The 26,963-nt window shown below is 42.9% G+C and overlaps 1 protein-coding gene across 6 annotated transcripts in view; it reads right to left on the bottom strand.

The window, feature by feature from the left end:
• Ints10 (integrator complex subunit 10) overlaps positions 1-26,704 on the bottom strand; it is a 33,242-nt gene extending 6,538 nt beyond the window's left edge. For 3 of the 6 annotated variants that reach the window (XM_034520161.2, XM_034520162.2, XM_034520164.2), the window contains exons 1-15: positions 26,508-26,704; positions 25,999-26,066; positions 24,606-24,709; positions 23,399-23,538; positions 18,537-18,618; positions 17,927-18,067; positions 16,098-16,269; positions 13,735-13,904; positions 12,735-12,868; positions 10,541-10,694; positions 9,290-9,372; positions 7,539-7,691; positions 6,878-6,986; positions 2,467-2,546; positions 1,044-1,206 (exon numbers count right to left, since the gene is read on the bottom strand). In XM_034520161.2, coding sequence (XP_034376052.1) covers positions 1,044-1,206; positions 2,467-2,546; positions 6,878-6,986; positions 7,539-7,691; positions 9,290-9,372; positions 10,541-10,694; positions 12,735-12,868; positions 13,735-13,904; positions 16,098-16,269; positions 17,927-18,067; positions 18,537-18,618; positions 23,399-23,538; positions 24,606-24,709; positions 25,999-26,066; positions 26,508-26,636 — 1,882 coding nt within the window. In that variant the 5' untranslated portion in view covers positions 26,637-26,704. Of the gene's footprint in view, positions 1-1,043; positions 1,207-2,466; positions 2,547-6,877; positions 6,987-7,538; positions 7,692-9,289; positions 9,373-10,540; positions 10,698-12,734; positions 12,869-13,734; positions 13,905-16,097; positions 16,270-17,926; positions 18,068-18,536; positions 18,619-23,398; positions 23,539-24,605; positions 24,710-25,998; positions 26,067-26,507 lie in introns of all 6 variants that reach the window. The other 3 variants (XM_076914252.1, XM_076914250.1, XM_076914253.1) reach the window with 2 other exon arrangements.
• Positions 26,705-26,963: the final 259 nt, after the last annotated feature.

The following is a 26,963-nucleotide window of genomic DNA, read 5'->3' as shown; positions in this document are numbered from 1 at the left end:
CAGTTCCTGATCCAGATACTGACTTTTACATTAGACAAACTGCCCTATGAAAAGAAACTCATTGCACAAGATCTGCCGGGCTGGGATGGTGACATCACTCAGTGACATGAGACTCATGTCTTCATGGACTGCATGTGTGCAAACTTCAGACCCGTCAAATTAGAAAGCATTTGTACACGGTTTTCCCGGAGAGATAATTAAACAGATTCTATGTGGCCATATGAGCAATTTCTTAGTAAAAAATTACAAGAGATAGCAGATAATAGGAGTTGGGAGGGATGGTCTAGCTGACAGAATATGAGTTACACAAAGGATGATTATTTCTTCAGACCCAGCAGACAAGGTCTTTCAGGTTCTGGGAATCCAGAGAATTCCATACACAAAGTTAGATGATGAATTCTTCTGGGGGGGAAGTTATCTAATTTTCATTAGTGTCTTTAAAAAAACACTGAAAAATGCTGACCAGGCACTGGGCCATATGTAGTACGCATCTTACAACTTGAGAGACTGTACTATGAAAAGCAAAGAAATGAAAGCAACCAAATGGGGGTCGGGGAGGGAGGACCCCAGTTCAAAGGCTGCCTGCCCTACAGACATGAAGCTGAGTGCAGCCCAACTCACAGAGCAACTCGGCCTCATGAGCAGAGCCTCTGACAGCTGTGCTGGTGCAGGCCCAGTGCTAACACCTGATCCCAGGGGCAGCCTCTGTCCCAGGAGAGGCCACTGGGGACATTTTTCCACAGATAGAGGCCAAGGTCTATGCTAACCCAACTGCTCTGGGCTGGCCAAGAACCCATAGGCTATTTTAACTGTAGGCATCTTGGCTGCCTTCTTGGAAGTCATAGAAGTGAACAACAATACAGGCGCCAACTGTCCTGATCCCTTGACTGTAGCTTTGAAACGGCCCTGACTTTTACAAAGCAACTGCCACAGCTCCACTTCTAACCCCTACTCCTCCTTCACTCCCCACAAACAGTGAAAGTGTACGATGCCCTTGTGCTAAACATTCAGAAGCAATTGAGCTCAGTCCAGAAGAAGGATACTTGTAACGTAGCTGAAGAAGTTCTCATACTGGAAATTTCCTTGCTGACAAATCTTACTGATGGCTTTCAGGAAAAGGTTCTCTCCCCGTGGCCATTCCTGTTGGAGCAGTACAATCACATGGCCCAGCGCCATGTCGTCTCTGTTGTCTGTGAAAGCCCTCAGCTGCAAGACAAAGTTTTATATAGAAGAAATAAATCCAGGAAATATAGGCCATACCAAATATCACGTCCTAAAAAGGGGCTCTGTACGTCAGTATATGCCATAAACCATTGATTAAGACAATAAAACTGTTGTTGGACACCACACTCTTCTAAGAAGGGTGGGTTCTGAAGAAGGCCCAGGCTCCCTCTGCGCACAGCAGGTGACAAGCGTTTAGATCAATGTTGGACATGAACAGGTAAACTGGGAGTGTCTGAGTTTGAGAATCAGGTTTAGAGAAGGTTAAGTATTCTACACAATGAAGAGAATAAATAGGAATGTTTTGTCACTGTTTTATTCTTGTCCTATGCATCTGAGACAGGGTCTCAGGAATCACAGGATGGCACTACATTTGTTAGACAGCTGAGGATATGCTTAATCTTTTGATCTGCCTGCTTCTACTTCCCGCCTCTACTTCCCAAGTGCTGGGGTGATAGGTATGTACCACTATGCTCAGTTTATGCAGTGCCAGGAATTGAACCCAAGGTGCATGGATGCGAGGCAAGCATGCTATCAACTGAGCTTTCTCCTCAACCTTAGAGATATCTTTTAAGGGGACAACTATGAGTGGAAAGATGGGCAAGAAGCCATCACAAAAGGGCTGGAGATAGATGATGGAGCTTGGAAGAAGGAAAGACAGCAAGCAATAAAGTGTAAGCTACAGATAAGACCAAAGGTTTGGCTTGACACGGACAGGTGCATAAAACCACAGGACTACTGCATAAAGCAGTAACCTGTACTGTAGCCTTTTGCACACAAGCCTACTGAAACAGCTACACCCCGACCCCAAGGCTCTATTCCACTGTAGCCAAGGGTTGTGGTGCGTTCAAGAGTCTTGGAGCCTTTCCAGTGCTACTGGGCCTTTGATGGTGCTGACACTCATGTCTAAAAGAATTAACTCCTCATACATTGGTGACCCTAATATTTATATCGCCTTCTTCTGTAGTTAATACATCCTGACATATAACAGGCAAGGAGCTTTGCTTGTCTGCCCTACTATGTATTATACATTTCTCAAGGACAGGGCTGATTTTCTACTCACCTTTGCTTAGTGTAGTTGAATTAAATACAAAACCAAAACCCATTTGCTAATTCCCAGCCCACAAGCTTTTCCCATGTCTTGTAAAAGTACAATACAGTATGAACAAACGTCTTAACCCATGCAGGTTCATCAGGAGCGTTTCAAAAGGAGTGTGCTTCTTGCTAATCCCATATTAAGCTCACCTTAAAGCAGGCTAGCATCAAGTGCAGGCAGTACGGCATAATAGCCTTACTGGTACAGGGCAGAAGCTTCAGATCCAAACCTACCACAAGGCCAGACTGTTAGTGAAGGTTACCATCAAAGACAACAGTATTGACAAACAGATGTTTCACATGCTCCCTCAGTAAGATATAAACAAGTCACAGAATTCAAGACACAGCAGACAACAATTAATTTTGTAATGATGACATTGGTGTTTGATCTCTAGAGTTCATTTCTCAATTTTCTTTCCTACTCTATTAAATAATTATTATATTTCAAATATGTACAATGTTATAGAAAGGAAATCTCACAAACCCAACGTGCTTGTCACTCAGCTTCTGTGTGTGTATAAGTATTTAGCCTGTGTATATGTTTGTACATGCACCACATGTGTTCAGTACCTATGGAGGACAGAGAGGTTGTTGGATCTCCTGGAAGAGACATTACAGATAATTATAAGCTGCCATGTAAGTCCTGGGAACATAACCTAGCCATCTCTCCAGACCCTGGTCTCTCAGTTTTATAAAATACTAACATCTGGCTTCAACTTTTAAAGATTTTAATACAATTATGACAAAGCCATTAGGGGCTTCTTATACTGTCTTGATGCCATCCTCTTTTCCTGCTCCAGGGGTAGATACTACTCTGAGTGTGGTAACTGTCATTTCTGTGCAATCTGCATGTTCCTGCAACTCCTATGTAATCTGGATGCTTCTGCACATGTTTGTATTTAGAAACAACACACAAAAATGTCAGGCATGTTTTCAGTCTACTAAAAGGTATCATAACGTATGTATCTTCTGAGAACTGGCTTCTGTATTCTATGTTCTGTGTTTCAGGTTTGTCAACAAGGAATTTCTAGGATTACAAGGTATTCTATTGTTTACACATATATAAAAGGTCACAGATACCATAGCTGGTCCACAGGATTTCTAAGTTCTCACTATTAAACACAATGTTTGCTCAAACACATTTATATATGACTTCATGTGTACCTGTAGGAAAAACTTTAAGCAATGACTTTTAAATCAAGATCTCAATCTTTTTTATTATGGCCTGTGCTCTTTGTATCTTAAATCTTCCTCTAGTCAGAGGCAAGAAGTAGCATGGAAGAAATGTCTTTTTATATATAGGGATCTTCTATAACACATGATATATCTAAAATGAAACGTTCATCATTTTCAGTATTTATCCTTTGTGCTTGAAGGGCAAGAATATTGCATTCCATCAGAAAGAAGCTCTTTGGAACTCATGACCCAGTCTGGAAACCACTGACGTAAGGCAGCAGCTAGGGATGAGGTTCAGAGCAGGGGAACGAGGCACTCATCCTGGCAAAGCCAACTGCTCCATATTTACTCACTTTCCAAGCGCAGGGACCACGTGTTCCATCAGCCCCACTCAGGACCAGCACTGAGCAGTCTTGGTTTCTGCAGTCTGTTCCTGCAGAACCGTGCTTCACCATGCCAGTCTTAAATGCTCAGGTCGCTGACAGGCCGGTCAGCTCTTTCTGCTGACAACTGTCCACACTTTCTTTACTTATTCTCCTTGGACATCCTGGCTGGCTGTTTTATCCACCTGAAGGATCTCACCGAATCTTCTAGATGCCACATTTGTATTGACTGTAGCTGCTGCATATCTTATGTCAGTCCGTGGCTTACCTTCTCACTCTGACCAGTCTCCTGATGGCATTTTAAGTTTAATCTGATTGTATTTACTAATGCCTCCTAACAGTCCGCGCTCTTTGTAACCTAGGGCCTTCTCTAACTAGAAGGCATGAAGATTTTCTTTCAAAATTTCTTCTAAAAGTTTCTAAGTTTTAATTCACATGTAAAATTTAGAATGGCAACTACTGTTGTTGACTTTGACACCCACTGAACTGTAACATAGCCTGATCTTCAGCTTTCTGTTCAGCGCAATTTTTCAACACCTCTGTCAACACTACACCACCACTTTAACTACACTACAGCTTTACAACTAATCCTGATGTCAGGCTGAGCCAAGGCTGCCAGTCACATGTGTTTCTGTTCCAGAGATACCTGGTAGTGACAGTCAGAGGGACAGATTGCTTCAAATGTGTTCCAAATCACTTGCTCCAGCCCTGTGTGTTGAGAGGCCTCCCTCTTCCCACTCAGCTACTTTGTTGTCTTCATTGAGAATCTTTTGGCCTGTCTGTGTTTGTCTACTTCTTCTTCTTTTTTTAAAGATTGATTGATTGATTTGATTGATTGATTGATTTATTATGAGTATGCTGTCATCATGCATATCAGAAGGCATCAGATCTCATTATAGATGACTGTGAGCCACCATGTGGTTGCTGGGAATTGAACTCGGGATCTCTGGAAGAGCAGTCAGTGCTCTTAACCACTGAGCCATCTCTCCAGCCCACTGGTCTACTTCTTGATCCTTTATTGTTTTGCTTATATTTTGCCCATACTGTCTTACTAATTATAGTTACATAATAAATCTTGTGATCAGCTGACAATGGTTTCTTTTTCAAAATGTTTTTCACTATTCTGAATTGTACTTCCATATATACAAAATTTCAAAGTTTACACTCAAAGTTTTTACTTTTAAAAAATGCCTGTTGGAGTTTTGGTTAAGATCACATTGAATCTATGAATACACTTGGGGGAGGGATAGCACTTTAACAGGATCAAGTCTGCTCATGAGCAACCACACGGCATCATCTCAAAGGCTGTTTGCCTTTCTCTCAGAAGGGTCTCATATTCAGTGTGGAGGACCTGTATGTCTCTCGATCTACATACTTGATTTTTAAAATGTCATTTTAGACCATAACTAAACATTTCCATTTTCTAAAAGCTTATCAACATGCACAAATTTAATTGCTTTTCACATTGAAATGTTTTAGAAATTTTACTTATTAATTTTGGTAGCTTTCAGAAGATTCTCTAGGCCTTTCTACAAACATAAGCAAATGCGTGCTGTGAATTAAGAAACTAGTATCTGTGGAGTCTTCTGATTTATTTATTTTTTGAGTTAAGGTCACAAAGTTGGGTAATCCTTAAAGTCTGTACGCCATCATTCTTTTTTGCTGTCTGATGTCTGGGCTAGCACTTGCTGCCTGGTGAACTTTAGTGACGATCAACAAACCTTTGTATTGGAATTTTGTATTGTATTTTATAGTTAAAGGTGGTACCAGAGAAATCTCCTCTTCTGCCTAGTCTGCTAAAATTGTTTAAAATTACAAATTAGTTCTAAACTTTTCATCTATAAAGACAATTGTGCCTTTTCTCCCACAATCTGCTACGTGGGGAATGACACTGCTGTTTTGTTATATGTTATGGTACACTGGTCCTGAGGCGTCACTGTTAGCTGCTGCTCATCTGACCTGCTAGTAGTCCATAGAATCCAACATCTGTACCTGTACATACCCAACATCTGTATCTGTATATAGCAGAGACTGACCTGTAGTACTCACTCACTGAAAACCTCATTTGGTTTTATATGTAAGAGCCAGGCTGGCCTTAAAGAATGAGTCTAGAACCACACCCTACTCTGTGAAAGAGCCTTTAGTGCCGTTTCTCCTTAAGCTCTTGATAAAAACCATTTGGACCTGACATTCTCTTTGTGCAAAGATTTTTATTGTTGTTGTTTTGCTTTAAATACTAAATTTAATTTCCTTTTGTCATAATAACAGATTTTTTTCTATTTCACTTTGTGTCTTGTTTTGTAAGTTGTACTCATCAAGAACTTTCCTACTGAATCTAGGATTTTTTATTTCTTGGCATAGAGTTGTCCACAGATTGTTCTCTTACAGTCCTTCTGACATAAGCAGGATGTGTTGTGGTACTGCCTTTTTATACCTGATACTGACAGTTTGTGGACACTACTGAATCGATCAATATTGTTAGAATGCTAGTAATTTCATGCATATTTTCACCAAAATAACTTCTGATTTTCCTCATTTTCTTTATTGTGTTAACTCTGCTCTTGTTATTGTTACTTCCCTCCTCTACTTTATATTTAACTTGCATATGTACTTTGAACTTCTTAGGTGGAAATTTATATGGTTAGCTACATATTAGTCTTTTCAGGCAGTATGGAAAAGGTAAAGCACAAAACGTCCCTGGAGGAATATGGTGACAACTCAAGGACATACTGATTAGTCTCTTAAGCTTTGCTAGTGCTAGGCACCACAGGAAAGCTGTCCTGCAACAGTAACAAACTCACGAAGTGGAAGTCAGTTTTGGAAACGATAGAGATTTACAGCCAAAAAACCCCTTAGTTTCCCAAAGTACACTGTGGTGTGATCTCACTTTTCCACAGGACAGTGTAGTGTAATCTCACTAGGAAACATGCTGTCTCAGCACAGGCCCTGAAACTCTGCAGAAACTCCATGGACAAAGAGTAAAACCTCACTGCATACTGTACCTTTTCTACACTTGGGCTTTACTTTGGACGGCTCTTCCTGTGACTTCCCTCCATCTTGTATGGGGAGCACCATGTAGCACATCAGATCCAGGACTTTCTCGCATGTCATCTGCAGGAGACAAGACCACAGGTTCTCACCCAAAGTGCTAAACTGAAGCCAATAAACACAACTGTAAACATCTACAGCAGAGCTGCAGGCAGCGTGTGTGCATGGAGGTCAGTCCACCCATGACCCTTGTTCAGTGATCAACAGTGACCGCACAGAAAGCACAGTCAGATTAAGTCTATGAAATGGAGGGAACAATAATCTATTCTTCACTCTTAAAAATACCCTAACTTTGTATATACTAATAAGCATATATATATATCGCCTATCTCTAAACTACATAGCAACTGTAAAGACAGTTTGGGATATATGATACCTTGTGTCAAAAAAATAGAACAATAAACAAGTAATACTGAAGCCAATCTGAGGGAAGTTACACTATAGAAACACCAAGTAAAACAAGATCACCGTGATTTTCAGCAGCAAATGAAGTAACAGGTCTGATTAGTAAAGTCAAACTCAAGGAAGCATCGACCTGAAAATCCACTACAGGGGAGAGATGTCCCAGGATGCTTTGGAGCCTGTGAGAAGGCCACATGAGCCTCCAGTACTCACTCTGTACTCCCCCAGAGCAAAGTGACACGTTGCCAGCTGGATGAGAGCCCTCTGGTGTTCTAAAGTCCCCTGTCCTGTGATTTGTGGCTGAGAAAGGGATCCTTGGAGAGCTGCTAAGTGGTGCAGACTGGCTATGGCCTTCTTATATTGACCCTTGGAAAAACACAAAGGCAGGAAGCATTGACATTAAAATACACACACACACACACACACACACACACACACACACACCCGCATGCTGCACGCACATACACACAGATACTTCTGAGTTTATTATGCAAGAAGTAGCAAGTATTTGCAAGGCACTTACATGATCATCTCTGGAGAAGAGGTGGACTTAGCAAGAGAATCTAAGTAATGCTAGATGAAGCTTAGAGCAGCCGTCCCTAGGAGTCCTCAGTACATTAGCTCCAGGAACCCCATGGACACCAAGATATGCTCAAGTCCCTACTATAAGACACTAAAGTGTTTGCATATAACCTATATACACTTGTAATTACCACTAGTTTACTAAGATAATCAAAATAAATGCTACATTATAAAATAATGATAAAGGGGAAAGTCTGCAAAGGTTTAGTAGAGCCACAATTTGTTGTTCAGATACTGTTATTCACACTTGGTTTAATCTATAGGTGCTGAACCTACAATACTGAGAGGCAACTGTACAAAGATTTTTCTGAACTCTTAAAAGCAAATAAAGTATCAGAGTAGGCTAGAACACAGCTCAGCTAGTAAAGTGTTTACACCACAGCACGGAGACCCGAGCTTGACCCTAGAACTGAAGCTGTAGGAAAAGTTGACCATGGTTGCATGCATTCAAGAGGAACAGACAGGCAGATTCCTGGGTCTCATGGAGCCCTGGGCCAGTAAAAGATTGTCTCAAAAATCAAGATGGATAGTCCTTGAGAAAAAGTAACACCCGAGGCTGCTTTCTGCTCTCCACAGGAACACATGAATGCACACATAAACTAGCACAGTATTTCTGATAAAGCACATTTTAGAGACACCATTTCTATAGAACCAGCTCACTACTTCTTATGAAGGACAGAAGCAGCAAGCTGTCCCTGTCAGCATCTGGGTAGCAACTGTCTACTCTCCCCATTCTGGTAGCTACAGGAACCGCAGCAGGCTGGATGGCAGCAGGGAAGAGGGGCGAAACACTAGAACTGATCATCATCTAGTGAAGTAAAAACATTGCTTTTTTTGATAACCCTACTCAAATAGACAAATACTACACGGTCTCTCTCATATGCGGGTATTGCAGGCAGAGGTCATGAGACTGGAAAGGGGACCACAAGTAAGGGAAAGAGCGAGAGAGGGAGGGTAACAGAGCTTTATGATGACAGAGGGGGAAGGGCACAAAGAGGCAGGTGGGTGGTAGAAAAGTAACAGAAGCAAATTCTATTTAAATGCCATAAGGAAACCGAAGATTCTATAAAGTGTTTAAAATGGAAAAATATTAGTTACAAACATTGAGAATTACTTATGCCATCTTCAATGTGCACGAGGAGTTCTTGCTTCTGTACACAGGGACAACAGGAACATGACTGGACATAACGAAAGTCACCAAGGAGGTGTCACAGTAAGACACTGGAGATGAAAGTGGATTATAATCTCACAACCACAAAATACTCCAAGATGTGAGGCAGTGGACTAGCCTCAGAGAAGCAGAGCACGTCCCTTATACTAAGACCAGCTTGCAGCATCCCACCTCACACAGACACAGCAGCGGGAAATGCCTGTCACCCTACCTGGTAGATGATCATATCTGTGAGGAAGATTCTTAGCCACAGCCAGGTGTCCGTCTTCCAAGCCAAACAAATTCTTGTAAATTCTGTGTGAGAATTCAAAAGCAAATTCACCCACACTGGTAAACACAGAGGCAGCAAAGGGAAAACACATACACTAATAATAGATGGACGGTTCCTCTTAGCACTGCTCTAGACTTTCTGGTAGGCAGTAAAGCCAGGGACACTTCTCACTGACGCGCACACTGTATTTACTTGTGTGTGTGTGTGTGTGTGTGTGTGTGTGTGTGTGTGTGTGTGCGCGCGCGCGCGCACCACAGTGCAGGTGGGGAGGAGAACACAACAAAAGACTCGGTTCTCTCCTTTCACCTTACAGGTCCCAGGCCATCAGGCCAGGTGGCAAGTGCCTATTGAGGGTATGTCACCAACCCACAGGGTTTCTTTACACCAGCGTCTGTAAGCATGTATTATATACCAACACGTCACCTTCCCACGCATCAGCCCATGTGTCTTGTTCTGTTTTCTAAGACAATGTCTCATGTAGTTGCACTATAGCCCATAGCCCATTTATCTTTTTTTTAAAAAAGGATTTATGACTAAAGAAAACTTCTTTCAAAAGAATCACATACACACATATCCACAATAATAAATAAAACAAAAGAAACTCAGACTATCTTCTCTTAGAAAATATAATACAACTTATCTGACATGGGGATGCGTGGCCATGTGATAGAAGACCAAGGGATGCATGGCCACATGGTCACTAACAGGAGATTAATGAACCCCCATTTTCACAGGAAAGCAAAAATTACTTGCTAGCAAACTCAGATACAAGAGGATCTCTGTCAGTTCCAGGCCAGCCAGAGCTACATAGTGACATTCTGTCTCAAGAAAGACACTAGGCTTTCTCCACAAGGCAATGGGGCTGATGGCAGACAAAACCCACATTGCCCGCATGCTGCACTGCTGAACACAGGCCGCTGAGGGAGAGGGGAAACGGCAGGAAGTAAATGGGAGAGACACAGACACAGGGAGAAACCAAACACCATCCTGCTCACTCTGCCCCAACCCTGACGGTAATACTCGGTCTAGCAGGGGCTCAGAGATGAGTGGTCGGTTATCTGAATAGTAGTGGAATCGTTTCCTGTCCAAAAATGCATCCTATGAAACGCGGGAATGCCCAGACCAGGCTCACTGAGCTGGGAGAGCTGACGTTAAGAAAGTACATGATGCTGATGACAAGCACACGCTCACCTTTGTCAAGGAATTCCAGAGAGTAGAGTAACTCCCAGCTCTCCCTGGCCAGCTTGAAGCTCTCCAGGACTTCGATAGAGTTGCTGAGTTCAGCTTTATTGACAACAATGTGCCGATTTCTGCCTTTGGCTGAACACTCTTCGTCATCTGAACTCTGCTTGTGGGATGGGAAGAAGACGCATCATTGAAGGTGATTAAGAGCAATCATAGACTGAAACATTACTTAGTCTTTGTTCTGAACATTGTCTTCTATGGCTTTTATATCAAAGAATATTACATGTGCACTGCCTTTCTAAATTAACACTGATCTCTGATGATCGATGTATGATTTTCATCTTGACATTCTTATGCAGTCAAGTTGTACCTTTAAAAGTTTGTTGGTTTCTGAAGAGAAAATTTTCTAAATCCAAAACACATCACTTAATTAAACTCAAATCCAAGCAGATAATTACACTGAGAGTGTGTACGTGGCACTCGTTGTAGTTTCCTTTCCTTAATATGTGACATTAATTAATTTGGTTCCTCAGAACAGTCTGTAACACAGGAGAATGAGCTAGAGTCCGAGCTTTCCCCACATGATGCCCCTCTTGCTCTGCACACATGTCCAGGCCACACCCATGCCACCTTCCGCTCTGCTGAGAGGTGTGAGTCTGGAATTTGTCCTCTATGATTGACAGAAAAGATTTCTACTACTCTCCATTTCATGTCAGACAGACGCGAGAGAACTGTAGAGAAAGGCCAGTCATAAATGTCACTGGGCATGTCTGGCCATGCTGCCCAAACAGTCAGGGTAAAACAGGTTACTGGGCTTCATGCTGTCAAAAATGTCTTCAGTCATTCTACCCAATCACTTTACCAGGTCAACAGGCAGTTAAGTGGTCCCTGGCTTTTTACCACACCATGGTCACTATAGTTTGTACAGAGGTTTCAGTGACACAGTTCATCCCCCAGCCGATCTTACCCCCTCTGCCTTGGCTGCTTCCTCTCTTTAAAAATAATAAAACACCATACATACATATTTTCATTAGTTAATTATGTACAGGTGTATGTCTCTGCATGTGGGTGTGTGCTTGTAACTGCAGGTGCTCTCAGAAGTCAAGAGTGTTGAATTCCCTGGAGCTAGAGTTGTGAGTCACCTGACATGGGTGGTGGGAACTAAACTCCAGTCCTCTGGAAGAGCAGCAAGTGCTATTAACCACTGAGCCATTCCTTCAGTCCCAGGTGCCTCCTTCTCTCTGCCTTCACACTTTAGTGTCCTGCTGCTCTTTCCACGTCAGGAATGACACACTGACTGACTGACACACACACACACACACACACACACACACACACACACTTTTCACAAGCAAACTCTAACTGCTGGACATCCTATTTCATCAGAGTTCTGTTCTATAGCAAGTAGTGGTAAACTAAGACCCTATCTACTATCATAAATGGCGGATTCTATAGTGTTGCAACCTGTGAAAGACAGTTCTGCTTCCAAATTAGGTCAGACACTTACGAAAGAACCTCAGTTTTGGGCGAAGACAGTACAGCATTCTGAGCAGCATGCAAGAGTTTGAGAAGCCCAGCTTGACATACATATGGACACTGAAGCTCTGAGAGGAGGCACTGAAGCAACAGTCATGGGCTGAAGGGAACACACATGTGTGTGCCTAAAAGCAGGACCAGCGTTTGGTCAGCTCCCAGGCCCATGATAGGAGCTGTTGAGTGGGGCTGACCAGGCTGCCGTTTCTATCTGAAGGCCAACATCCACCACAGCATCCTCCTCCAGCAGCCAGCAGTTTCCAGGAGGCTTTGTAAATGTAATCAACACCAATCGGTCAAAGCATGGTTATGTAACTCAAAACAGGCTTTCTAGACCTTGACACCCCCAGGCTGCTGGCTGTTCTGTATGGTGTAAGATGTCTGGCTCTATCCCTGGCTTCTATCCATCAGATGGCAATTACTGATCCTCCCTCACAGAGCCACAGGTGTCTGTGAGACCATCAAAAATGTCTCCAGACATTGTCAGATGAACCAGGGAGACAGAAGGGGTACCAAATTACCTCCACTGAAGGCAACTAACTTACATTTAATTATACTGTCATTTATTTAATAAGTTGTATTATTTTAGCTCCAAAATTACATTTACAAAGATTCATCCCTGGCAAATGATACATGCAATCTGTTAGCAGTTAAGTGGAAGGGTTACCATGGCTTTCTCTCTTCCCTCAGCTAGCTTCCTCTTCTTGTGTATGTGTTTACTGCGATCCGTTTCTACATCACCATACACATTGGCTGCATCCTCCAGAAGAACTAGTGGAACCTGGCTTGGGGCATTAGGACCTGCACAGAGGACATGAACATTAGAAAGAAAGTGAGAAAAAGAGCAGTGAACATGAGCGGGAGGTAGGAGGTCAAATGCCACCTGAAAATAGAGCTTTTACAAAATATGCCCAGTGTGACTGACGAGGTAACACAAGCACACACACAAACAAGAAAAGAGTCTATATGAATGTACACTCAACAGTTTATAGAGGTGCTCCCTCAGTGTTCAAACAAATGATGGCTCCTTCTCTGCATTTGTTCTTATGTATCTGTGTTTAAGCAATGACCGCGTAGTACAACATGGTCATGACTGTTACATGCACATCCTAACAACATGCTCCAAGCAAAAACAGAACATATGAAAATCTATAAGTCAACATGCACTATATATATTATATATTACATAATATATATATATTATATATTACATAATATACACACATATATATATATATACACACACACACATATATATTGTGTATAGTTTATTTAAGTCTTCGTGTATTGTGCTATATTCATAAAAATCTGTTTTCAGGTTTAGGGCTTTTTGAGAAAGGATGCAGGCTGTCCTTGAACTCCTCCTGATCCGGCATTTTCATCCTCCAAAGTGTTGATTTCCTTTCAAACAGAGGAATCAGTACCCCTATTGAGTTTTATATGACCACTATAGGTCTTAATGTAGAAATTCATAGTGAAAAACATTTATATAAAAACTTAAGACAATCTAAACCAAATAAAATCATCAATGACAAAGGGTACTGGTACTACCCCACAGCGTTTTAATGCCACAGCACTGGTGGAGGTGGAACACTATAAACTTCTGTCTCCTTCCTACCTACACTAAGCCAACATTTTGGGTTTTACACAAGAACATGTGCACTAGCCTTGGAAGAGAGACGGCTGTATGCTGCTGACGTACTGGAACGCACTCTTGAAGAACACCAGCATCGTGGAATAGAGCACTTGGTTTTTATAGTTGGTGTGAGCCTCGCTGTCGAAGCTGTTCATGTATCTGCAGAGTTCCTTCATGCGGTGCAGCATGTCACTGCAGCTTCTGGAGGGAAGGAGACAGGGTCACATCACTCACTGCCTGTTAGCAAACGCATGGGGGAAGCTCCCAAGAACCACTGTGCTGGCCAGAGGCAAGCAGGTCGGAGGCTTTAGTGAAGCTTTAAAACATGATTTTTATATGATTTATTTTTGTTTTATGCACATTAGTGTTTCTGATTGCATGAATGTCTGTGTAAAGGTGTCAAATCCCCTGGAGCTACCACCTGGGTGCTGGGAATTGAACCCAGGTCATCTGAGTGCTCCTAACTGCTGGGTCATCCCTTCAGTCCCTTAAAAACTGTACAATTCATATGGTGCACTGTGATAATCTGATACGGTATATGATCAAATCAGGGTAATGAACATGTCTAGCTCCTTACACATTAAAAAAATGTGTGTATGTGTACACATACACACACAGACATACACACATACACATTTTTTTCCCCACAAAGGCCTATTGTAACATTTTAATACATCTGTACCGTATACAAATCAAACCAGGGTAATTAAATTTTTTTTGAGACAGAGTTTACTATATTGTCCTGGCTTGTCTGGAACTCACTACATAGACGTACTTGGCCTTGATCTCAGAGATCTACCTGCTCTGCCTCCTGATTGCTAGGATTAAAGGCATGTACCACCAGGCCTGGCCCTTGGGTCTTTAGGTTTCTGCCTTCATATCATTACTTGGGAAACTTCAAGCTCCTCTATTCAAATTATGTAAATTAAACACATAATAAGCTATCAGAGGGCTGTGGTTCAGCAGTGGAGAATTTGCCCAGCATTATCAAGAACCCGGGGTCAGTCGTCAGCACCACACACAAGGTGCATTATTGTGTATTACCATTCGCCTCCTGCTCTGTGGGACCCCAGGAGTTATTTTTCTTTAATAGCTATATTTGGATATTGTTAGCAATGTTTGACTATTTCCTGCCCTACTACCATTCCCAGGCACATGCACTCACCAGTCTATATCCCAGAGTCACTCATTAATATCCATACAAGAGGGAATACGGGGAGTCTGCCTGAGTCTGGCTCTTTATGTCATCTAGGCCCTTCCATTTTGCCAAAAATGATATACTACGATGCTTTATGACTAAATAATACTGTAATATACCCACATCACACATTCACATTTTATCTATTCATGGGCACTGATTCCATAACATAGCCACTGCGAACGGTATAGTAACAAACATAGATATGCAGATGTCTCTTTGGTATGCTAATTTCCTTTAGAAACAACAGCTGGATCATAAGATAGCTCTACCGTCGGATTTCCTGGGCCATCCACACTATTTTGCATAATAGCTGTACTAATTTACATGCCTGTCAATAGCTCAGTGCTAGTTTTTCTCCATAGTAAGGATTTATTATTTCTCATCCTTACATCATTGCATTAGTCACTTCAGGTTCTCCAGAGACATGTTTATTAAAGTTATTCCTTATTGTTTGCATGAGTGGTGAATTCCCCCTTCTGACCTGGTTGTTCTATGAACAACCTCACGATAGAAGCATGACAGGTTACCTATTCTCTGCATGACTTCATACAGGATCAAGCCCTCAACATCATCTCTTTTTACAATTATTTTGTTACTACTACTACTATTGTAATCAGGGTTTCTCTGTGGCTGTTGTTGTTGTTATTATTATAAGTCAGGGTTTCTCTGTAAAGCACTTGCTATCATGAAACTCACTCTGTAGACTCTGGCCTTGAAGTCAGCTTTCCAGCACTGTTTTATTCTGCCTGTGTGTGTGTGTGTTGGGGGGGTGGGGGGACGGCACAGGGTAGGGGTGCTATCAGAGTACAGTAAGTGCATGTGCATGTAAAGACCTAAAGTTGATGTCAAAGGTTTTCTCAAGCTTGGCTTGTCTAGCTGGTCAGTTTGCCCAGGAATTCCGTCTCAGCCTCCTCAGTGCTGGGATTACAGGCAGCTGCTGGGCATGCCCAGCTTAGTCTTGTTCCTCACACTTGTGCAGCAAGCGCGTGATCCAGTGGGCGCTCGCCCATCCTCATCCAACACCATTTTAGGCGGTTACCCTTCAGTTAGGAGTCTTTGGACCAGATAAAAACTACCCTCTTCTCGTGCATAAATGGCGACTTTTACAAAAACTTCCCCCAAAGAAGTGTATCTGCACACGATACTGACTGTTTAACAAACTGGTTTTGTTTTAGAAAGAAACTCCTCGTTACCGTCTCCCTTTATCCATTTGCCACTCGCATCTCATCCCGACAACATTCAGAATCTTAAACAGCCTCTCCCAGGGGTCTACGATGTGGGACGATTTCTCAGTCAGGCCTTCTATTATGTACTTCTGAGAGCTACGTTTGCTAGGCGACATTAAATCAGATGGATCTTGTGAGCCTGAAACATGAGAAAAAAATAACCTATAATTAGTATTACTACTTATTTATATGGTACTTGACAGAGGAAAAAAATATGACTTTTTATTCAAAAGACAAAAGTACTGTACATCACAATAGGGGCAAAAACTTATAGGGATAGGAAAAAAAAAAAACAGTAAAAAACCAAAAAAAACAAAGCCCCATAAGCTACAATTATTACTACTTACTTATGTGGCACTGGATAGAGAAGACAAAGATCTAAATCTTCACTCAAAAGGATGACTACCCTGACACACTGGCAGCACAGTGCCCTAAATAAAACGGGTCCCCTCAAAAATCCCGCTGGAACTGAGAAGCTCCGATCACCCAGAAGCAGAGCTACAGATGGGGCAAGGGAGGAGCCGAAGCTGCAGGAGAACCCAGGACACTTCACGGCTCCCCACAGAGTCTGGAAACGACACTGACACCCAAAGGTCCTTACAGGGCAGAGACATGATGAATGCTTAGAGGGAAATCTGAGATACAAAAATAAATAATGACCAGCAAAGGACCAGGGGCACAGTCCTGAAAAGATGGCAGTTCCCCAAGGAGCCCACAGGCCTGTCCCCCAGGCGCTGGCCAGTGCTACTCAGGGCTAATGACGGGCTGGAAGACAGGTCAGGGCCAGATCACCGAACACTCCTGCTTTTATTGTTGTTGTTTTAATGGCTATTTATTGAGGGGCATAGATTTGGGTGGTTCTCTTTCTTTTTTCCCTTCTTTCTTTTTGTTAGAAAGCTTTATTTTTCTTAATTCATAACATTTTAATTAACATATAGTTAAATCATTTTCCATTTCCATTCCTCCCGACAACATCTGACCTCCAACCATAATGTTTAAAACATGAAAAAAAAATTTCTTAGTGAAAAAGTTATGAAGTCCCAAAGAAATGATTTTTCCAGCTAGGCAATGTGTTTAAGTATTAAAAAAAAGTCAAAAGGTTTTTAAATAAAAAACTTTAAAGTTATAACAGTAAATTATTAGTAAAGAAAGACAAAACTTTTAATAAATTTTGTGTAGGCAGAGTCTACAGTGTTGGTAAGTCCACAGCTGCATGCAGCGAATTGAGGCCTTCACTTCCCCGGATCACCCCACACCCAGTCAACTTCCAGTCCTGCAAGCTCCACCGAAGGCGGGTGCCACAGTCAGGTGCATCGTCTGGCACATACAATGCTCTTTTAGGAATTCTCTATGTTTAGGGATGCTGAGATACATAACATCACATTGTCTACAGTATTCAGTACAGTAACTGTATGATCTGTATCTTAGGGGCAATAAGCTACACATGGACTCAGGCCTATGGCACAGTGGGCTATACCGTCTAGCCTGGTATACCTATGCTGTTCATACAGTAAAATTGCCAACAGCAAGTGTGTGGGGCTGGTGAACGCAGGAAGTGGCTTCTGAACTATGGCACCTGTGTGATGTTTAGCTACCAGACTATTTCAGTCAAGGGGTAGAACTGATTATAAAGAAAAATCTTACCTCTTAATTATTATATACTTTTTCTCCTAGAAGCATCTTTTAGGAAAACTACCAAACTAGCACACATCCAGAGAGCGACAATTAGTGGGACTTCTAAATGACTTTAGCAAAGCCAGTCTCAGCAGGGCTGGCTGTAGGATGCTTGCACCTACCTTGATGCTGATTTTCCAACTGCGTGGACCGAGTGACATAGTTGATGTAAAATTCAGCTGCTTTGTTCAAGTATTTATATAACAGGTTGGCAGGCAAGCGAACATCGTGGTTGTTGATGATCAGAGGAAGGACATCGCAAACTGTTGAAAGGAGGAAACGGACTGGTCAGGTTGTTTGCACTAGAGTTCAGACAGAAACCAGTTCATTTTCCTATTCACTGAACATAGGGCCTAAAACAGATGGGGGAAATCCCCTGTGGCACAACTGTTTAGATCTGCTGTATAGACAGACACCAGTGAAGGGAGCCAGGAAGGAATGTGCCACGTCTGAAGATCTGACACGGCGGTGAGAGATCTGCCACTGGCCTTCGAGGAGGCTCAAGAGTCCATGACTAGGCTTCATATGTACACACACGCTATCAGAGGTTTGGCACGTTAAATAACACACGATTAACAGTTGTTTAAAATGCTCTGCAGCTTGAGAAAATAGACGAGGGTTACAGTTTATGTCCAAGGGCTCATCTACTGTCTGAGTGACTTAACCCTGAAATGACAATTCCAGGTGCTCCACTTACCCCAAAGAAATAATACAAAATACAACATTTCTTACCAAATAGCTTTCTAAAGCAGTTAACAGGAGATTCTTGTTCTTCAATGGTCTCAGCTTCCAGCAGTGCCTCCCCGAGACCAACCTGTTTCAGAATAAAAAATCATTTAAATGTGCGCAGCAGTATGTCAGAGTTACAGAAAGAAGCAGTATCCTCTGATTATCACATAGATTTCTCAAAGAAACAAACCATTCTACTTTAAGGACTAGAAACATCAGAGTACATCAGTGACACTGCCCGGAAGATCAAGCTCACCAACTACCTGTCCATTCTGGTCTCATTCTGTTCTGAACTAGCAAAGTTAAAGGGGTAACAAAATGTCTACAGAAACTCCAGCCCGACACTGGCGGGACAGTAGATAATGATAGCTGGAGAGACCTTCTAAGAAACTGACACCAACTTTACCCTCTGTCAAGACATGCAAGACTGACAAAGCTTACTCTCAGAGACCCCAGAAGACAACCAAGTTTGTGAAGCACTGGACAAAAATGTCTTGGGTTTTACGGCCACCTTCCTCTCACAGGTGCCCGAGCACAGCAGAAAGTCTCCTATCAAAATGCACCCAAATGTTCAATTCATTCTTCGCAATGCTGTACAGATCTCCGAGGCGAGAGCAGAACAGTCCAAAATATCACATGACATACAAGGTTAAAAGCCATTGCAATGATCAAAGAATGTATGGTCTGAGTTGTGTCCCCCAAACTCATACCCACTGAGGACCTAAGGATATGTCTGTATATAGCCATGTGTGGCTTACAATAGGGGTATGGCCTAGGAAATATAATATTAGGCAATTCCATCTCACAGTATATATCACAACCCATACTGTCACTGGACAGTATAATTTCACAGGACCACTGTCATGTATATAAACCATTATTGACCAAAATCACATTATGGGCTGCATGACTACATGGCTCACCTTCAGAAAAAAGCATTGTCTACGTAGATAAAGTTAGTTAAAATGAAGTCATTTTGGAACAGGCCAAAATACAGTGACTGGCATCCTACGAAATACCAAGGAAAGACAGAGACAGAGGAAAGGACCAGGTAACAACAGAGCCAAGAACTGGAGTGAAACAGCTAATAACTGACACCACTGGAAAGAATATGTCCTGGAGCCTTTAGGGGTAACCAACATCTTCCTTTAGGATTGCAGCTTTCAGAATTGTGAGAAAATACCCCACTTCTGGTGTTCTGTAATGGCAGATGCAGAAAGGTAATAAAGGAAATAAGTTCACTAGGCCAGGCACCAGAAAAATGACATGGGCAAAGGTGGAATGAATGTTTTGAACCGCGATGACCCACTGGCTACAGAAAGTTATTAAACATTTAGAACTCAGTCTCTCTTGGGGTATGTAACACCAACCCACCAACGTTTGCCAACGGCACTCACTACTCATCCGAGACTTGGTGAAGACTAGATGAGCCAGTGAGGTTCACAGTGCAGGAACATTTGAACACGTATCTGTTAAAACCATAAACTATGACTCGTGTTTATTTCAAATTCACTTATTTATGGGTCTAGGGTAGCAAATGTGCCATCATGGCACTCAGGTAGAGATCAGAAGACAATGTGCTGTAATCGGTTTCCTTCGTTCAGCGTGAGGGACCTAGGGGTGGAACTCAGGCTGTCAGGCTTGGCAGCAGGCATTTTTACCCACGGACACAACTGGCCAGCGCTCTGACTCTCACTTAAATGCAAACACACGGTCAAACCCAATGGAAACAGGTGACTTTCTACTATTCAGATTGCCAGTGCATACTATTGTTGACATCTGAGGGACTGTTTCTTAGGCTGATAAGACTGTGTCAGGAGCCACCTAGGAGAGGAAAGCTAACAAATGACTTTTCTACAGATGGCCCACCAGTTTTGCACGGTCTGCGATGGATAAATTCTGAATTGCAAGGCCTTCAGAAATTCATCTCTGGATTGAGTCTTATTGCTGATATGCCTTTCCTAGTCATTATTAAATTAGTCTAATAATTCCTGGCCATTAGCCCACCCTATTGGGCAGATTTTCTGCAGATCAACAAAGATGTACTCTCTTGTAGCAATGCTAGGTAGACAAATTGATGATTTCATAATTCCTAATAAGGACTCTATAGAATCCCTAAACTTATACAGGTAATTTGAGCCCTTTATAGAAAAGGCTACAAGTAGGGCTCTGTCAACCTTCATGTATCATGGGATAACTGCACTGCATCATGGGATAATTGCACTAGGACAGAAACCAGGCTTGAACAAATTTATGCTCAGGGAAAACTTTCCTTCTGTGAAACCATTATCTGATAACTGGGGTCGTAAACTGGGAATGGATAATTTATTGTAGGTGCAAGGACAGAAGATAAAATATTGACTACCTTTTTCTATACAAAACTTCAACACGAATCAGAAACAAGGCAGATGATTTGCCTCTTGACAAAACTGTGCTAACTTAGGACATAACAATTATTGTTTAATTAACTCTCAATTAACCCGTGGAGCTAGTGACAGATAATGAATGTTTAATTAGATAACTAATCTTAATGGGAACACATGTAAACCGCTGTTGTAACTTCTTATTCAATTTATAATTTGAATTTAGATTTGAACTTTTGAGAAAAGATGGTTAGAATACCATGTGATCATGTATCCTAAAAATGTACAAGAACAAGGGACGATGACAGTAATAGAGCAGAGAGCAGGAGGGCAGGCAGGCTGCCTCCTACCATGAGACAGGCTCCTCTTTTCTTTTTTTTTTTTTTCTCTCTCTCTCTCTCTCTCTCTCTCTCTCTCTCTCCCTTCCGTCCTTCCTTCCTCCCTCCCTCTCTCTTTCTCTCTCTCCTTTTTTTTTTTAACGCAGACTGGATGTGAGATTTATTACTGAACATGATTTGGCAGGGTACGGGAGAACAGTGTGGAAGCCTTCAGAAATGCAGGGCTCTCCACTTGTCCAGGGGACCACGACTGGGGAATTATTTGATACCACAGACATCAGGAATGAGCCACTTCTCAGCAACCACATCTTCAAATTCTTCGGCACTGAACTTGGTGAAGCCCCACTTCTCTGAGATGTGGGTCTTCTAGAGGCCAGGGAACCTGAACTTGGCTCTGCGCAGAGCTTCATGTGTGGGTCTTCTGGTGGCTGGGGAACCTGAGCTTGGCTCTGCACACAGCTTCATCTTCCTGATTCTGCAGCTTGATGTGAATGGACACAATGACCTGGCAATGTGGACCCTGGCCACTGTGCCCTGCGGCTTCCCACAGGCACCATGCATATCTGTCTGGAGCTTGTCAGCCCCAGCCCAGGACATCATCTTACTGAAATGGATGGCATAGAAAGGGTGGCGCCTCAGTCGGACACGAAAGCCATCCTTGCCATAGCTTTTTTTTTTGTAGTTGTTGGCAAAGATGCTGGCAGCCTCCAGTGCTTCAGAAGACAACTGTTCAGATTCATCTGACACCATGTGGCCACAAAGTGGGAATTCATCAACTTTCGAGTTCTTCTGTTCCAAGTCAAAGATCCAGATCATAGCATCAGGCACACCACAGTAGAAATGAGACTTGGGGTATGCTTGTTCTTACAATACCAGTAACACCTTACTGCCCGGGTGTCAGCTGGTCGGTGGTGTACCGTAGGGAAAAAAAGACAGTCTTTCTTTTCTTTTCTTTTCTTTTCTTTTCTTTTCTTTCTTTCTTTCTTTTTTTGTTTTGTTTTTGGTTTTTTTTTTGTTTTTTTTTTTTTGTTTTTTGAGACAGGGTTTGTCTGTGTAGCCCTGGCTGTCCTGGAACTCACTCTGTAGACCAGGCTGGCCTTGAACTCAGAAATCCGCCTGCTTCTGCCTCCCAAGTGCTGGGATTAAAGGCGTGCGCCACTATCACCCGGCTCAGTCTTTTTTTTTCTTAACAGCAGTTTTTTTTTTTTTTTTTTTTTTCCTGACAAGGACAGGGCTTTTTCGTACTCAATGAAAAGGTAGAAGTTTTTCTTTCTCTGAGCAATAAAGGTTGGAGTTTGTATTCCATCTAGAATGAGTGAATTCTCTTCACACTGGTGCTTACTCAATGAAGCCTGCTTGTGGGGGCTTTTGCTACATCCACCATGTATGTATGTATGTATGTATGCATGCATGTATGTAAGTAAGTAAGTATAGGTGTATATATGTAAGTATGCATGAATATTTGTGGAGTGGATGAAACAGGTGATTGGGCCCGACAAAATATGTGAACTTGTGAACATGTTTGTGTATGTGTGTTTCTGTGCATATTGCATACCGCGCCCCCCCCCACACACACACATACCCCTTCTGCGAGCACGACTTTCTTTCCTGGCTGACTAAAGGGTAACTGCTCCAAGTCTCCCTCTTGCCTGGTAAGTAAGGGCAAGGAGCCTCAGCAATGAATCCTCTACTCAATTCCCTGCTGCTACATAGCAGATGCCAATGGCCAGAGAACTATAAAGTAACTTTATAAAGGAAGTAAGACTTACGTTTCTAGCACTTATTTGAGCATAGAGAATTAATTACAAAGTAAGTTTATAAAGTAAGAGGTTTTCAAATGCTTATTCAAGTATATAGAATTATAAAGTAAGTTTATAAACAGTTAAGCTTTCCAGTGCTTATTCAAGCACAGAGAATTATAAAGTAAATAATAAGAGAGATGAAGAGTTAAGTTTCTTCACCAAAGCCCAGAACAGTGAGAAAGAATTAAGTTCCTTCCTTACAAGGCTGCAGGATCATCAGTCTCTGGCCTTCGTTCAATGCTGTGTCTCTGAGGCCGGGCAGCCCCGTGGCAACTGTGTCTTCTAGCAATGTGTAATGAGCCGAGGAAATGGCAGCCCAGCAACAGTCTCTTTTCTTAAAGAACAGGACAGAGCAAGCCTACCCCGTGTTGTACCACCGTCTCAGGGAAACGCCTCAGCAGCAGCAGCAACATCTCTGACCGTTCCAGCGTGTTGAAGCACTGCTCTGTCACCTTTAGTAACATCTCGCACTGGACCCGACCCGGAAGGGTTTCAAATAAACCTGTCAACAATATTTCACCTGTAAAGTTTTTTTCCACAAAGAAAATAAGCATTTTTCCATTCTTAAAATACTCAGTATTCATCTGCAAACTAGCAGAATAATCATGAAACATTTGGAGGCCTGACGATCCAGGGGGCAGGATTCACCACAGAGCTAACTACACTAAGATAGAGGCACGATCTTACTTAAGTTGAAATAGCCAACACCATCTGCTTGCCAGTTATCTAGAATTGGGAGTCTTTGACTGGCTACAGCAATCAACACAGACATGTGATGGATTTTTCCTCTCTTGTGAAGATGTGGTTTATCTGTGATGGTTTGTGTATGTTTGACACAGGGAGTGGCACTATTAGGAGGTATGACCTTGTTGGAGTAGGTGTGTCACTGTGGGTGTGGGATTTAATACTCGCATCCTAGCTACCTGGAAGCCAGCATTCTGTTAGCAGCCTTCAGATGAAGACGTAGAACTCTCAGCTCTTCCTGCACCAGGCCTGCCTGGATGCTGCCACGTTCCTGCCTTGATGATGATGGACTGAATCTCTGAACCCATAAGCCAGACCCAATTAAATGTTGTCCTTCTAAGAGTTACCTTGGTCATGGTGTCTCTTCACAGCAGTAAAACCCTACCTAAGACATAACCATTTTCTGGTTATTGTAAAATATGTTCAAGCCGGGCGGTAGTGGCGCACACCTTTAATCCTAGCACTTGGGAGGCAGAGGCAGGCGTATTTCTGAGTTCGAGGCCAGCCTGGTCTACAGAATGAGTTCCAGGACAGCTAGGACTACATAGAGAAACCCTGTCTCAAAAAACCAAAAAAAAAAAAAGTAAAATATGTTCAAAATAAACTCAATCTTCTGATCTCATTGGCAGACTACCATCACACAAGGACACTCAAAGTGTTCTAAGTAAATGTTAAAAGGACCAACTGGTATCACTGTAGACTTTCATTGCCTAGAGTAAAACATAACGTGGGTGTCTCTATGGCAGGGGTGACTGAGATGTCTATGACAGATACGACATTCCAGAAGTGGCCGTTTATAAACTATTAGACTATAACTGTACTCACTCCTTAAAAACTGGGTTTGCTTATCTTGCGAGTCATTCCTCAATGCTGATGTTATGATACTGATTTCCCTCCACACCACTGGCTGGTCTGGGAAATTCACAAACCTATTTTAAAAATGAATGCAAAAAGTAAGATGTGAGATTCAAACAAGTACAAATAATAGCCTTTAGAGAAACACATTTTTCTTTAGGTAAATGATTATATATGTCTGAACAAAAAAAGTAAAGTAAGTACACAAAAATAATCTATTAGTTTAAAAAATTGAGACTACTCATAAAAGTCTTTAGACGTTTTTGTGACTGAGGGGCTGGAGATGTAGCTCAGTTGTTAGACTGGTTTCTTGACATGCACAAAGCCCTGGGTTCCATCCCTGTACTCTACCTCTATTCTACATCTGTCCAGATCAGATGTGGCTGTGAGCCTGTATTCACAGTGTTTGTGACATAAAGGCAAGAAGATCAGAAGTTCAAAGGTCATCCTCAGATGCTTTAATGTATCTGAACCCACAGAAATCTGGGACACAGGAGACCTGGTCTCAGAAGGAAAGAAAAAACAAAAGGCAGCCAAGAGCCATCACTCATTGATCATACACATTGTGACCAGTTACACCAGCTCCTGTTGCCATGCCTTCCCCACCAGGACGGACTGTATCCTTAAACCCTGAGTCCTTACACCCTTCCTTTCTGAGTTGCTTTCTAGCACACAGCAACAGAAAAAGTAATACTCCCTTAAAAACAGCAACAACAAAGGCAAACTACAGGCCACAAATAACCAAAGAGAACAGTTGTACTGATTCCTCAACATTGTTGGTAGTATGAGGGGCACAAACTTAAGAAACAATATAGTAAGATACCATCTTCCCCACGATACAGGCCTGGTGTGTTGTTATAGCCTGTGTCCCAGCTACAAAAAAAGGCTAAGACAAGAGAAGCATGTGAGTCTGAGCTCAAAACCACCCTGCCCAATAAAGTGAGACTCCTCTGTCTCATGAGAAAGAAAAGGCACAAAAGGGGGAGGGGGGTGGCATGGAAGAGATGAACATATACAGGTTGGCAAAAATGTGGAAACCTGGCAATTCATATATATACAAATATACACACACATATATACACACACTTCATTCATACACACACACACATTTCATTCTATCAATTGCTGTTTGAATGTTTTTGTAATGAACCTATGATTCTTAAATCACTGGCTACACATTTTGGGATTAAAATTCAAGAATAAAAAGTCGTCTCTGCAGAAGGCAATTAAGAAGGCCTGAATTTTGGGTACCAGGGAAGTGGATGATCTTGCAGAGGCCCCAAATACTGTTATTGTTAATATCTGAACAGGGCCCTTTCAGATATCAACAATAGCCCTCGCGGAACGATCCCAGTTAACTCACATGTCATACAGCAGCCTCCCTGCGGTGGCAGTCCTCTCTGCATTCCGCTCGATGGTGTACATCTCATACTGAAACAAGGCAGACAGGGTCAACGGCTTCCACGGTGGTAGCTGGTCCCGCTCCAGCCCAACTGCAGCACTGCTCAGAGGTGGGCCTTCACCCAGAACACCCCCCAAAGGAAACGAGAGCCCGGTGGCCCAGAATTCAGGACTGGGCTTCTGGGATCAAGTGGGGTCGTAACATCCCAAAAGAAGCAGGAACTGAACAGACGGCTGCCACCGTGATCAATGAATGAGTGCCCTGGGCCCTAGTGGCGAAGATGCATTGTGAAGGATCAATCAGACCCGAATCTACTGTGTGGTCCCCGCCTTTGCTGGCGCTGGGGGAAGGTTGGTCAACTGTTCTGTGGAGCAGGGTAGGAGCGACTTGAGGAGGGGGGCAGCGGCCGCCCAAAGCGCCCGGGGCCACTGGGCTCCGCCAAGCGTGGAGACGCGCTGAGTCTGACTCACCTGAATGTTGAAGTCGGCCGGGTAGAGGCTGCGGGCCGTGATCAGCCACGCCTTGGCTGCCCACAGGTCCTGGGGCACTAGCTCCCGGGCTCGCTGCACCAGAAACTCACAGTCGCCCTGGGCCGACATGGCCCTGGCTTGGAGCCCTTCCGGTAGGGAACTCTAGGGCGCCGCCAACCCCGGGCAGCCACTGCGCATGCCCAGAGGCCAGCCAACCACACACCGCAGAGGCTCTGTAGAGTCCTCTGGAAACTACGGAGTACTGGAGTTTCATCTCTCGGATTGCCATCCCTCGGATGGCCTGGGAGTATGCGCCAGAACCGGTATTCCTGTGCTCCAGGTTCTTGCGTTCTCCTTGGACTCCAAGCGGGATTCTAAAGGAGAGGGACTGGCACAGACGCCCGACTGTAGTTGAGTGTAAACAAACCTGGTGCCCAGGGTTGGGGTGTATTAGAA

This window comes from Arvicanthis niloticus, chromosome 16, assembly GCF_011762505.2.
Source record: "Arvicanthis niloticus isolate mArvNil1 chromosome 16, mArvNil1.pat.X, whole genome shotgun sequence".
NCBI lineage: Eukaryota > Metazoa > Chordata > Mammalia > Rodentia > Muridae > Arvicanthis > Arvicanthis niloticus.
Note: the sequence above shows the minus strand (reverse complement) of the source record. Positions and strands in the feature narration are given on the sequence as shown.